Source organism: Nicotiana tabacum, chromosome 20 (assembly GCF_000715075.1).
Source record: "Nicotiana tabacum cultivar K326 chromosome 20, ASM71507v2, whole genome shotgun sequence".
Taxonomy (NCBI): Eukaryota; Viridiplantae; Streptophyta; class Magnoliopsida; order Solanales; family Solanaceae; genus Nicotiana; species Nicotiana tabacum.
Window position 1 is genome coordinate 35949540 of NC_134099.1, and position 11628 is coordinate 35961167.

Consider the following 11628-nt stretch of genomic DNA (forward strand, 5'->3'; position numbering starts at 1 on the left):
TGGGTTTATCTATTCTTTAACTAATTTGTTATTGTGTGTATGTGGTGTCCCAATTGGAGAAGAAGAAAGGGGGAGATCAGATGATTGGGAATGGGTGTGATAGATACTACCATTTTTGTAAATGGGTCGGATAAGGTAAATGGGTTGAAATAATATCCATTTTTTATTCCCGCCAAAGATTTTCACGTGGCCCAATTAAAAATCGCCACGTCATTAAATGAAACACCCACCAGTTCTGCCATTAGTCGCGTGGGTATTTTTGTTAATAGAATTAACTTCGTGTGTTTTTTTTGAACGGATAGATAGACGGAGTGTATTTTTGAACTGATAGATGGACGGAGGGTATTTATAAATCATTTAGCAAACGATAGGGATTGTTTTGGCATGAATGTCAACATTCTTGTTAACCATGAATGTTTTTGAGTGCAAAGTATACATCAAATAACATTTCTCAGTGGAAGAATATCTTAGAAATACAGCAGGTACTGCTCTAGTGAGAATTTATCTTGTATCTGGGGACAAGTTGCATAACACAAGTAGCCAAAGACTTTGAGATGAGACAATGAAGGGGGATGCAAATAAAGCATCTCAAATGAGGATTTGTATCCAACAACCTTAGAAGGGAGTCTATTGAGCAAATACACTGTAGTAGTAACACATTCTTGTAACGACCCGGCCGACAGTTTTAAAAATTTATGCCCCGATCCACTATTAACTACTTTTTTCGTGTTTATTTCTGCTATTTTGATTCGCCGGGATGTTTGGTTTTGAGTTTCGGAGTGCTTTGGGACACCTAGTCCCCAAATGAGAGCTTAAGCTTTAAAATTTGGATCAAAGTCAGAGCAGTATGGAGACGGCCTCGGAATGGAATTCCGTCGGTTTCTTTAGCTCTGTTGGGTGATTTCGGACTTAGGGGCATGTTCGGATTGTGTTTTGGAGGTTCGTACCTTATTTAGGCTTGAAATACCGAAAATCGAATTTTTGAAGTTTCTGGTTCGATAGTGAGATTTTTGGATATCGGGCGAAATGGGATTTCTAAAGTTTTAGAATCTCCTTAGTGTTGAATGTGACATTCTTGCAAAATTTCAGGTCATTCGGACGAGGTTTGATAGACTTTTTGATCGAAAGCGTAATTTGAGAGTTTTGGAGTTCTTAAACTTGGATTCGTTGTTTAATTGGTGTTTTGATGTTGTTTTGAGCATTATGAAGATTTGAACAAGTTTTAATGATGTTTTAGGATTATTTGGCATATTTGGTTGAGGTCTCGGGGGCCTCAGGTGTGTTTCGGATGCTCAACGGGTCATTTTTGGAACTTAGAAATTGCAGAAAAATGTTGCAGCAGTCAGTTCTAGTTTCCTTCTTCGCGTTCGCGAGTGGGGTCTCGCGTTTGCGAAGAGGAGCTGTGGCTGGTGAGGAATTAATGATTCACATTCACGAAGGAGATCCCGCATTCGCGAGGCTATGGGACCTTGTGCCTACGCATTCGCGAAGGCAGTCTCGGGTTCGCGTAGGAGAAGAGAAATGATCATCGCGTTCGTGGCTCAGGCATCATGTTTGCAAAGAGGGAAACTGGCTAGTGGAACTTTACTGCATCGCATTCGCGACCGTTGTCTCGTGTTCGCGAAGAAGAACGCGCCTGGGCAGAATGTTTAAGCTTAGAATCGAGGGTTTAGCCATTTTTGTGAAAACTAGAGCTTGGGAGCTCGGATTTATAGCTAAAATACTTTCCCAATTTTATTTTGTTTTATTTATTACTTTTTGTCCTTTTCGACCGTTTTTTATATATACTGGAGCATTCCACTTTCCATTTCTAGCGTCTATCAGAAGACATCAAAACTGAAACCTTTTACTCAAACAAGAACACTGTAATGTAATGGCGCCAAAATCTACGTCGAAGAAGGATAAATCTCCACCGTCAGATCCAGATGGAATGTTTTCGGGTATGGTTGTGTTCTTGATCGAAACCGGAGTCCAATCCAGGCGGTTACAGGTTTCAACCGCATAAACTCTTAACCCCTTCTCCTCTTCTAATTTTCCTTTTTTTTTAAAAAAAAAAAAACTTTCAATATTTTGAGTTTGTTTTCTTTTGGGGGTGTAGATATGGAAGCAGAAATTGGTGCAAATGGGGGCTAAAATAGAGGAACGTTTTTCCAAAAATGTTACTCATGTTTTTGCAATTGATGCGAATTCGCTTCTTCAGAAAGTTGATCGAGAACGTCTTACCCGCTCTAAAGCTGTGAGCTTTATTAACTCTTCTGCTCTTTACACTCTTTGGTTGCGTTTTTTAGCTTGCTGCAAATTGAGACTTTTTGTTTTTAATTGTTTTGATTTATAGTTAAAAGGGTCTTAGTCAAGTTGGTAATCTTTACACCAGGACTGGTGTCCAACTGGAGTTTTTAGTTTGTTTAGAGCACTATCAAATTAAGAATATTTGTACCTTTATTGAGTATAAATAGAATTGATATTTTTTATGGCGGTGTGCTCGAGCTAGCTTGCGCAGACCTCGACTATTCCACCAGGCATGAGGAATAGAACATAAGCGACATTTGAGGTTTCATATAGCCATTCAAACTAGTCCGGGATTGATAAGTGGTGACAGCAGTTGTTGTTGTTATTGCAGTTAAATTTATCTTAGTAATTGTCGTAAAAAGATATTGAGGATTCATATGACCACACACAATTGGCTTGGGATTGAGCTGTACAAGTAGTAGTAGTTGTTGTTGTTATAGTTAAGTCTTAGTATTTCTTCCTTATGAATTTCATGTGCCGTGTTAGAACTTTGAAATCATTGGCTTGGGATTGAGCTGTACAAGTAGCAGTAGAAGTTGTTATAGTTAAGTCTCAGTATTTCTTCCTTATCACTTTTATGTGCCGTGTTAGAACTTTCAAATCATTGGCTTGCCACAATGGTTAAGAGGAATTGTTAGGTCAGATACTATTGAGGTATTTCTCTTTAAAAAAGAAAAATCATTGGTGTAGATTGTCTTCTGAGATTGAATTGAACAGTGTTTACTATGCTGCTGACTTTAGCTTTTGCACTCTTGATCTTTATAAGGTTGAGACATTTTAGAATTTCTGGTGATAGCTTGTGTAAATTCACATTTTGCTAATAACAAGTCCAAATTTAATCTTTTTGGATATACCTTCCTCTGTTGGTCTATGGGATTTTAGTCTTATCGTTATTCTTGACTCATTGATTAATTTCTTGGATTCTTCAAATTTTATTGTTTTTCACATATAGGGTTTTTGTTTGTAAAGATTTGTGATCTTTCTTGCTGTTGTCATTCTTATCCTGCTGTGTTAAAGTATTAATCTTTTTGATAAGCTGCTTTATAGTAATACACGTGGTTATTTCAGAGACACTTGAGGATTCTGAAGTTTCTCTATATTACTGCTCACCTTTCAGGAGTGGCTTATAATTTAATCAAAAATCTTCAAATTTCTGAAACCCCTTTATATTCTATGGGCTTTGGTACCTGAACATGTTGTTTTAGACAAAATGACTGAATTGTTTGATTTGCAATATGATGCCTTTCAAATGATTGTTACAACATTTGCTTTTTTCCTAACTATCTTGGTTATGTTTTTCGGATTTCCGTAGAAACTTCTCGCATATCAGTGGCTAGAGGACAGCTTGACAAAAGGAGAGAAAGAATTTGAGGATCTGTATGTCTTGTCCCTGCAATCAGGAGGAGGAGGCTCCCTTAGTCCTAAAGCTGATAATGGAAGTCATCCTAATAGCAGTGAAATTACACCAAAGAAAGGTCGAAGTTCTGCTGAAGATGCCAAGAATGCAAGCCCAAGACACATGATTGACGCTAAAGACCTTGCTGTAGTTGATTCACGAGATACTAAAAGTGCCTCTTCACTCGCAACACGTTCTTCAAGCCCAGAAGTGGCAAGTCCTGAGGTCATTGATTCTCATAATAAGCCTGTTAAGTCCGGCATCAAATTGCCCTTGCTGAATATGTTTTTCTGAGCCAGAGATATATGTGTTCCCATGTGGTGGATTCTCACTGTGATTCATCTATATTTCTATACCATTTGTTGACCAGGTTGGAACATCAGACTCATCTTCACTTTATAAGCCTCCGGATTTAAACCGAAATATCACTCAGATATTTGGGAAGCTCATCAACATATATAGAGGTAGGATATCTTCTAGTATGATCTATTTCTGTAGCTTCTCTCTTGTAAATGCCTTGGAGTTAGAAGTTTGAGCTTTCAAAGTATGATACGATGACTGATAGTTGATTTTAGCACTGGGTGATGACCGGAGATCATTCAGCTATTATAAAGCTATACCAGTTATTGAGAAATTGCCATTCAAAATTGAGAGTGCGAACCAGGTTAAGCACCTACCTGCTATTGGAAAGTCGATGCAAGACCATGTAAGTGAACGCCTTTATTTAAAGCTTTACTGTAAAGATACTTATTTCACACCATTTCAAGTTGCTGTTTACGTGAATGAGGTTACCAAGTTATTGGGCCCTTGTTGGTAAATGAGATTGATATAACAAGCAGAACCAGTTATCCATTAAATCATCACTTTCTTGGTTTTTAATCTCCGGATCATGAATACCTTTGCCTCCCGTTAAAGCTACAGGATAAGAGGATAGTGTTCTTTGACTGCAGATTCAGGAGATAGTCACCACAGGGAAGCTGTCTAAATTGGAACATTTTGAGAAGGATGAAAAGGTGCTGTTATGAGGATCTGTTGTGACAAAACCTCTCTTCTCCTGATCCTTAGTATATTTCCTTTAAAGTACAAATTTACATCAACATTTCCATGACCTCTGTTAATCAAAATGTCTCGAGTAACCTGAACTAAGCAAGCTGAAAAATGGATGCCCTTCTTCTAACATTATCATGATTTTACAGGTAAAAACAATTAGCTTATTTGGAGAGGTTTGGGGTATTGGTCCAGCCACTGCTCTAAAACTTTATGAGAAAGGACACCGAACTCTTGATGACCTTAGAAATGAGGATTCGCTGACTCATTCTCAAAGGTTGGGGTTGAAATATTTTGATGACATTCAATCCAGGATTCCACGGCATGAGGTAGCATATTATTCTTTGCAGTTTTCTCAATCATGACTGCTTACTGGTTCTTCTAAAAAGTGATGACTGATTATGTAGGTTGAAGAGATGGAGCGTCTACTACAGAAAATTGGAGAGGAAATTTTGCCCAGTGTAAGGCTTTTGTCCAATTACTTGTTAAATGTTACCTTCATGTAAATTGGCGGCGTTTCGCCTGCTCCTTGATGATGTACTGTTAATGTACCAATTGCTGGAAATTGCTCATTCCAGTCTTTAAGTGCAAAGAAATGCTTATAAGCTTGAAGGTATTTGAGAATTAGTGGAATGGAGGGCCTCAGACATGGTCCCATTTGCAAAAGGATTGTTGATGCTGGTCAAACTAATAAGCATGAAGACCAAGATTATTAAGAAAAACTAATTGGGTCAAAAGCTATTGTGAATTGTCTTTTACTTGCCAAGTTTACGCCTATTGTTCAAGCTAGACACTTTGTTTACCTATTCCTTTAAAGTCCAAGCACCAGAGCAAGAACACACAACATCCTTTTTTTTTTTTTTTGATAAGTAATGTAGTTTCATTGTAAAACTGCAAAAAAGTAAATGCAGCCTTTACACAGTGAATCCTTTGCTTCAGGTGATTGTTGTGTGTGGAGGATCATATAGACGTGGAAAGTCTTCTTGTGGTGATATGGACATTGTTATTACTCATGCTGATGGTAAAAGGTAAGGTTCACTCGTGATTAATCTCGTAGAACGCCTTCCATTTTCGTTGACTGAGTTCTAATGTGCTGGTTTTACTTCTTGTTTAGGTATACATATCCCAATATAAGGCTTATCTATCGCATAGATTTCCTTTATATAGTTAACTTTTCTCTATGAAATCCAAAGGTAGTTTGACGAATTATTCTATTGGAAGCAAGAAACTGCTTTTGGATTGATTCCTTTCCTCATAAATTAAAGAGAAGGCCTGAAACTTCGTACTCATAATGAAACAACAACAACAACAATAACAAAGCCAGCTTAATCTCATACATGGGGTTTGGGGAGGGTAGTGTGTACGCACCCTTACCCTTACCCTATAAAGGCAGAGAGGCTACCTTACAAAGGTAGAGAGGCTGTTTCCGATAGACCCTCGGCGTGCTCATAATGAAAATGAAATAAATTTCTGTGTGATCCCGTAGTTTTGAAAAGCATATTTTTTGGGGTTTGCTGGTGCGCTTGAATGTTTATGCCTTTCGGTATTTAAATGCTGACACGCTGCAACTTTTTTACCTGCCGTACGTGGGATTTCATTTGATCAAAAACCAGAATCCAGTCCATGTTTCTTTTCACAATTATTCCATTTAAACCTTGCTTTGATATATGATTTAGAGTTTTTCCAGTGCTTGATGCTCTTTTCCACTTTCTCGTTTTTCAAATTTTCTCCATTTATCTTCCGCTTGTAGCCCCACAACCCACCATGTTGCTTGTTTCTGCTTGGCCTGCTTGTGGATTCCCACTGTAAATATTTGTGCTTAGATCCTACAATTTTGTTATAAATCTTATTCTCATGACAACTTCATTTCAGATATGTACTTGAAATGTGATTACTTCGCTTCATTCTTTCAGTCATATAGGCTTTCTTCCTAAGTTTGTAAAACGTCTAAAAGACATGAAGTTTTTGAGAGAAGATCTGGTCTTCAGTGTTCATAGCACAGAGGTAATTACTTATTTTCAGTTTTCAACTTGTCATCTTCATGCTTTCTTACTAGTCACGTTTTTTGCAACCTTTCATTTTGAGCTTGTATGTTTTTTCAAATTGGAGCTTTTAAACTTCCAATATCCCTTTTGGTCTTACTCCCTTTTATTAAAGTTTAAGCGTCTATTTAGGTGCACTCGGGCAGTCTATTTTGTTCTTTTTGCATGGAAGAGTAGACAATATTAACTCCACTTATATGGGTGACCTCGTTAATCCAAATCTTCAGTCATATATCTTGTCAATCCAAAGTTTGGTGCCATGTTTCGTCTTTTGTGCCTTTCTTTTGTCATAGTGGGGACAATTGCGAATTTCAGTAGTCTCAAGCTAAGTGTAGTCCAACTTTTTAGATCTTATTATTATTATCCAGTATGTAGCTGTTGCTAGGGAATTTGACACAGAATGTATGTGATATCACTCATTTGCTTTGTTCTTTCGACACACACTATATAAAGTACGTTCTCTGCTCAAAGAATTTTGTGGGTTCATAGCTATAGTTTTCATGGAGTTCTTTATGAAACTGAAATTAATAGTTTAATACAGTAATAGATAGGGGTCTTTACACAAATAACCGACTGAATTCACTATTTACTTTTCCTAGTCGGTATACATAGATTAAATAATGATTATACATGGTCATACACATTAATACATGAATTACGCATAAAGTATACATTCGCCGGCTATTTTTAGTTTAAGCTGTTGGATGGGCGGCTATTTAGGTTAATTCTTCTAATTGATATAATTCTATCTTCTTTAAATTTTCTTCTTGTCCAAGTGCCAAACTAAAGTAATGTTTCATCTGATGGCAGGGTACAGATTCAGGAGTCGACACATATTTTGGGCTTTGCACCTATCCTGGCCGAGAATTGCGACATCGCATTGACTTTAAGGTATACTGATGAGATGTCATTTGTTTGGTCAAGCAATGATCTTCATTCGTCAGATATTTTTGGTTGCGTACAGATTAAGTGGTAATTTAATTGATGACTAATATGATGAGTATCCTCGTTCCACTATATATTTGGGCAAAATATAAATTTGGCATGTTGGCTGAAGCTAATTGCATTCGCTAGCCAAAAAGTGTATAAATATGTATATAGTACACAAATATACAAACAATATACATGTTGTCGGCGATTATTTTTGGGAGCGGCTAAAATTACACATTTCTCAATATTTTTGGTGCTTTAAAGATGTAGTGGTCAATTTTATTGATGACAAGTATGTGGAGTGTATATCCTCCTCCCAGAACTCGTTTGCAATTATTTTACCAAAAACACTGCCAAATAGAAATCTTTATGATATATGAGATGCAGAGTATCACCGGTCTTCGTTCTCATGAATAAACTGAAAAATAATCAGGAAAGAGTAGCTTGGTTTGAGAATAGCTTTTGTCTCATATTGGTTTGAGTCCTATTAAGTATTAACTGTTGACAATTTTTGGCATACGTCAAGTGCACGATCTGGATCTACTTTTGTTCATTCGATGCTGTTGGAAATAATATGCATGAGACATGAGTAATTCTTATATGTAAAAGTTGCAGCCTCACTTCTGTTGTTAGGTGTATCCAAGGGATATATATGCATTTGGACTGATAGCATGGACTGGTAATGACGTCTTGAATAGGAGGTATGCCCCCTTTTACTCACTACCAAGCGATACCAGGGAGTCTATTTGGATGGTTCTCTATAATATAATTCATCGTCCAATTTCTTTTACAGGCTTAGATTATTAGCAGAGTCCAAGGGCTTCCATTTAGATGATACAGGGCTATTTCCAGCTACTCATGGAGCCGGTGGGAAACGGGTATATAATTTTCTTGGTTGCTGCAATCATAAGTTCCACTTTGTTCCTGTTTTTCTTTTTTCTTCATTCTTCATGTTGGTGTGACTCGACGTCTAATGCACAGACTAAAGGTAGTGCAAGCTTGAAGTTTGATACAGAGAAGCAAGTCTTTGATTTCCTTGGATTTCCTTGGCTCGAACCGAATGAAAGGAACTTGTGAGACCTGCAACGCGAACTTGATCTTCCTGCTACGCCAGTTTTGCTAGCTTTTGGTGATCAACACTGGATACCAAAACTCCAAGGGAGATAAAAGTTGATCAAGCTGAGTTTTGACTTCCATGTCTGAATTGTATGGAACAAAATGTGTGAGATGTAAAGGGTTATGTATCTAGGTGGATCATAGAGCATGTATATATGTAAAGTCTTGTAGAATAGGTAAATCTTTTCAGCCATGGAGCAAAAGCACCTTCCTTTTCTAACCCATGATCACTACTTGAAAGAGCAAAATGCACTGAGGGAATGTTCTTTTTTTCTCTTCTGTTTGTCATCTCCTTTGATAATTTTAACGTATCTTATTTAATCAAGGTCCAACTCTAAAATACCTATGCCTTTATGGAGAAAATAATCCCGTTAGGAAAGCAAAGAACTGAAGAAAGCACAAAAGAAGAAAAGGAAAGAGAACTCCTAAAACAAAAATAAATATATATAAAAAATAATAGTAGTGCGGAGTACCTAATATTTATATAAAGTTTCCTATTTTTTTTTATTTTTTTATTTTGGTTCCTATGTTTCTTTTTGGTTCATTTGCTTTAAAAAATATAAGGAATATGTTCAAGGGAAAAATTACTAGGAACAGAGATAAAAATATCAAAAACAAAAAAGCTAAAACCCAAGTTTAAATTAAGTTTTATCTCTTCACGGTATTTAAAAAAATGTTCAATGTAATGTGAGCTGAGGGATTACAATTGACAACTGCCTACTCAATACTCCTTATTGTAAATTAGCAACTTATACACAATTTTAAACAGGAGTTCACCGTTATATGACATGTACTATATAAACCTTTTTAAATATCTCGATTTTGTCTAAATATTTCTTTCCAGCATTAGTGGATAAGTAAAGATTTTAAACTCTCTCGACTGTTGTTATTTGACAAGATATTTTAGCATAAAAATACTGGAAGTATATATATATATATATATATATATATATATATATATATATAGTATATTATATATTAGATAAGAGAAAAGGGAATTGTCTTTACACACGGTGCGGCTGCAGAGAAGTAAGATGGCTTCGGCTATACCAGTTGTCTCCTCATCCATTCTCATTTCTTCTTCTTCGCCCTCAGTTTATCTTCCATTTTCAACAAGTTCAGTCAGTTGGGTTTCAGCTTCTTCCTCATACACCTCTATTTCCACTTGGGTTTCTTCCAATACCTTAAAATACAGCAAAAGTAGAAACCTCATTTGCAGAGCTGCTGAATACAAATTCCCCGACCCCATTCCTGAGTTTGCTGATTCTGTGAGTTTTCTTCTTCTTCTTCTTCTTCTTTTTATTTACTTATTTATTCATTTGTCTGGATCTTTTATTTGTGGGGGGTTTTAGGAAACGGAGAAGTTCAGGGATCATTTACTGAAGAAACTACCTAAGAAGAAAGATGTCTACGGAGATTCAATTGATGAAATTGTGGGAATCTGCACCGAGGTACTTTCCCTATTTCTTCACCATCCTCTTTTCTTTTATTTTTAGAACAAAAAAACCCGTCCTCATTGCATATATGCTTTGTAATGGTGTACCAAGATTTTTGCTTTGTGGCCACAGAAGTTTAGATGACATAATCCAGTGAGACATAATTTATTAATCAACTAGGCCTCGGTTTAAGTTAAGATAACTATGCCTTTTGAAGCTAACTTAAATTCCAAACCAGTGCATATCATTGTTGCTGTTAGATGATTAACATATCAAGTATAACAGCAATAGGTATTAGCGGCGTTATGCTTCAAACAGATGGACTGTAACTGATGCAAAGTATTTCATATATTGCTTGTGTCCATGAAATAAAACTAGTACCCTGGAGTCCAAAGGGTGACTCCTGATAGACATTATTTGCAATAATGGTGTAGGTATATACCCTCTTCAGCTATTTCATATCCTATTTTATTGTTCGTAATTGGACCTGCATAGAGCCGAAAGAGTACATATAATTCATACAGCCAACTTCAGCTAATCTGGATAGAGATGTAGAAGCCAACTTCAACTAACGTGGGATAGAGATGTAGTTGATACATTGTTTGAACATTATCCCCTACTTTTTTGGACCCTGGAATTAAATCTTCCTTTGAGAACAATAGCCGAAGTAGTGAACCACAATGTGGCACAAGATTTCCCATTTTCACTGATAGTTGGTATAATCTTGTATGCAGCTTTTTCTCCTAAATAACCTTGACCAAGATGCTTTTGCTTGTTGCAACTTTTCAAGTTCGTGTTGTTTGTTTCTTGCTTGAAACTATTGCAAGATCTGGAAAGTGTGTTGAAATACGTTTGCTCAAATGATACTTTGAAACAGATTCTCAACGATTTCTTGCATGCCGAGTATGGTGGTCCAGGAACACTCATGGTCGTTCCATTCATTGATATGGCAGATACTATAAACGAGAGAGGTTTACCAGGAGGACCGCAGGCTGCACGTGCTGCAGTCAAATGGGCTCAAACTCACGTAGACAATGATTGGAAGGAATGGAATAGTGGCAAGAGTGGCAAGAGCAGATAAATCAACAATCGAGATTGGGAGCTATTAGTTTTGATGCACGCTGTAGTCACCATATCTATTTGTAGTTCTGACATGGTGGGAGAGTGAACTTATTTACCCTTGATTGCAATAGTCCATGATAGAGAATAGGATTTAGAAGTTAGGATCTTATAAATGAATCAAGTTTTCTCTTTCTCATTATTTGAGGTTGGTTCAGGTGTTAAATGCTATCTACTATGTGCATGCTCTGTGAGTGTCATGTTATGATGTACAATGTTAAAACTCCATTCATTGCTACTCTTCAGATGCTCA

The 11628-nt window shown here is 36.7% G+C and overlaps 2 protein-coding genes across 6 annotated transcripts; both read left to right on the forward strand.

Annotated features, from left to right (window-relative positions):
- Positions 1-1794: 1794 nt before the first annotated feature.
- Positions 1795-9013, forward strand: LOC107817483 (DNA polymerase lambda-like). 5 transcript variants are annotated; one of them, XR_012703536.1, is made up of 14 exons: positions 1795-1990; positions 2099-2236; positions 3602-3910; positions 4056-4149; positions 4261-4391; positions 4636-4698; positions 4882-5061; positions 5140-5193; positions 5672-5760; positions 6646-6736; positions 7585-7665; positions 8320-8405; positions 8498-8582; positions 8686-9013. XR_012703536.1 is itself a non-coding variant. In XM_016643319.2 (14 exons), exons 1-14 carry the CDS (start codon positions 1874-1876, stop codon positions 8779-8781), a joined length of 1620 nt encoding a protein of 539 aa, XP_016498805.1. In that variant the 5' UTR covers positions 1795-1873; the 3' UTR covers positions 8782-9013. The 5 variants fall into 5 exon arrangements, 3 of the variants coding, with proteins under 3 accessions (XP_016498805.1, XP_016498806.1, XP_016498807.1); XM_016643319.2 differs by having other exon boundaries at positions 3602-3934; positions 8338-8405; XM_016643320.2 differs by having other exon boundaries at positions 1796-1990; positions 8338-8405.
- Positions 9014-9796: 783 nt separating this feature from the next.
- Positions 9797-11611, forward strand: LOC107817484 (protein PLASTID REDOX INSENSITIVE 2, chloroplastic). Its single transcript, XM_016643323.2, has 3 exons — positions 9797-10088; positions 10173-10271; positions 11134-11611. Exons 1-3 carry the CDS (start codon positions 9855-9857, stop codon positions 11335-11337), a joined length of 537 nt encoding a protein of 178 aa, XP_016498809.1. The 5' UTR covers positions 9797-9854; the 3' UTR covers positions 11338-11611.
- Positions 11612-11628: the final 17 nt, after the last annotated feature.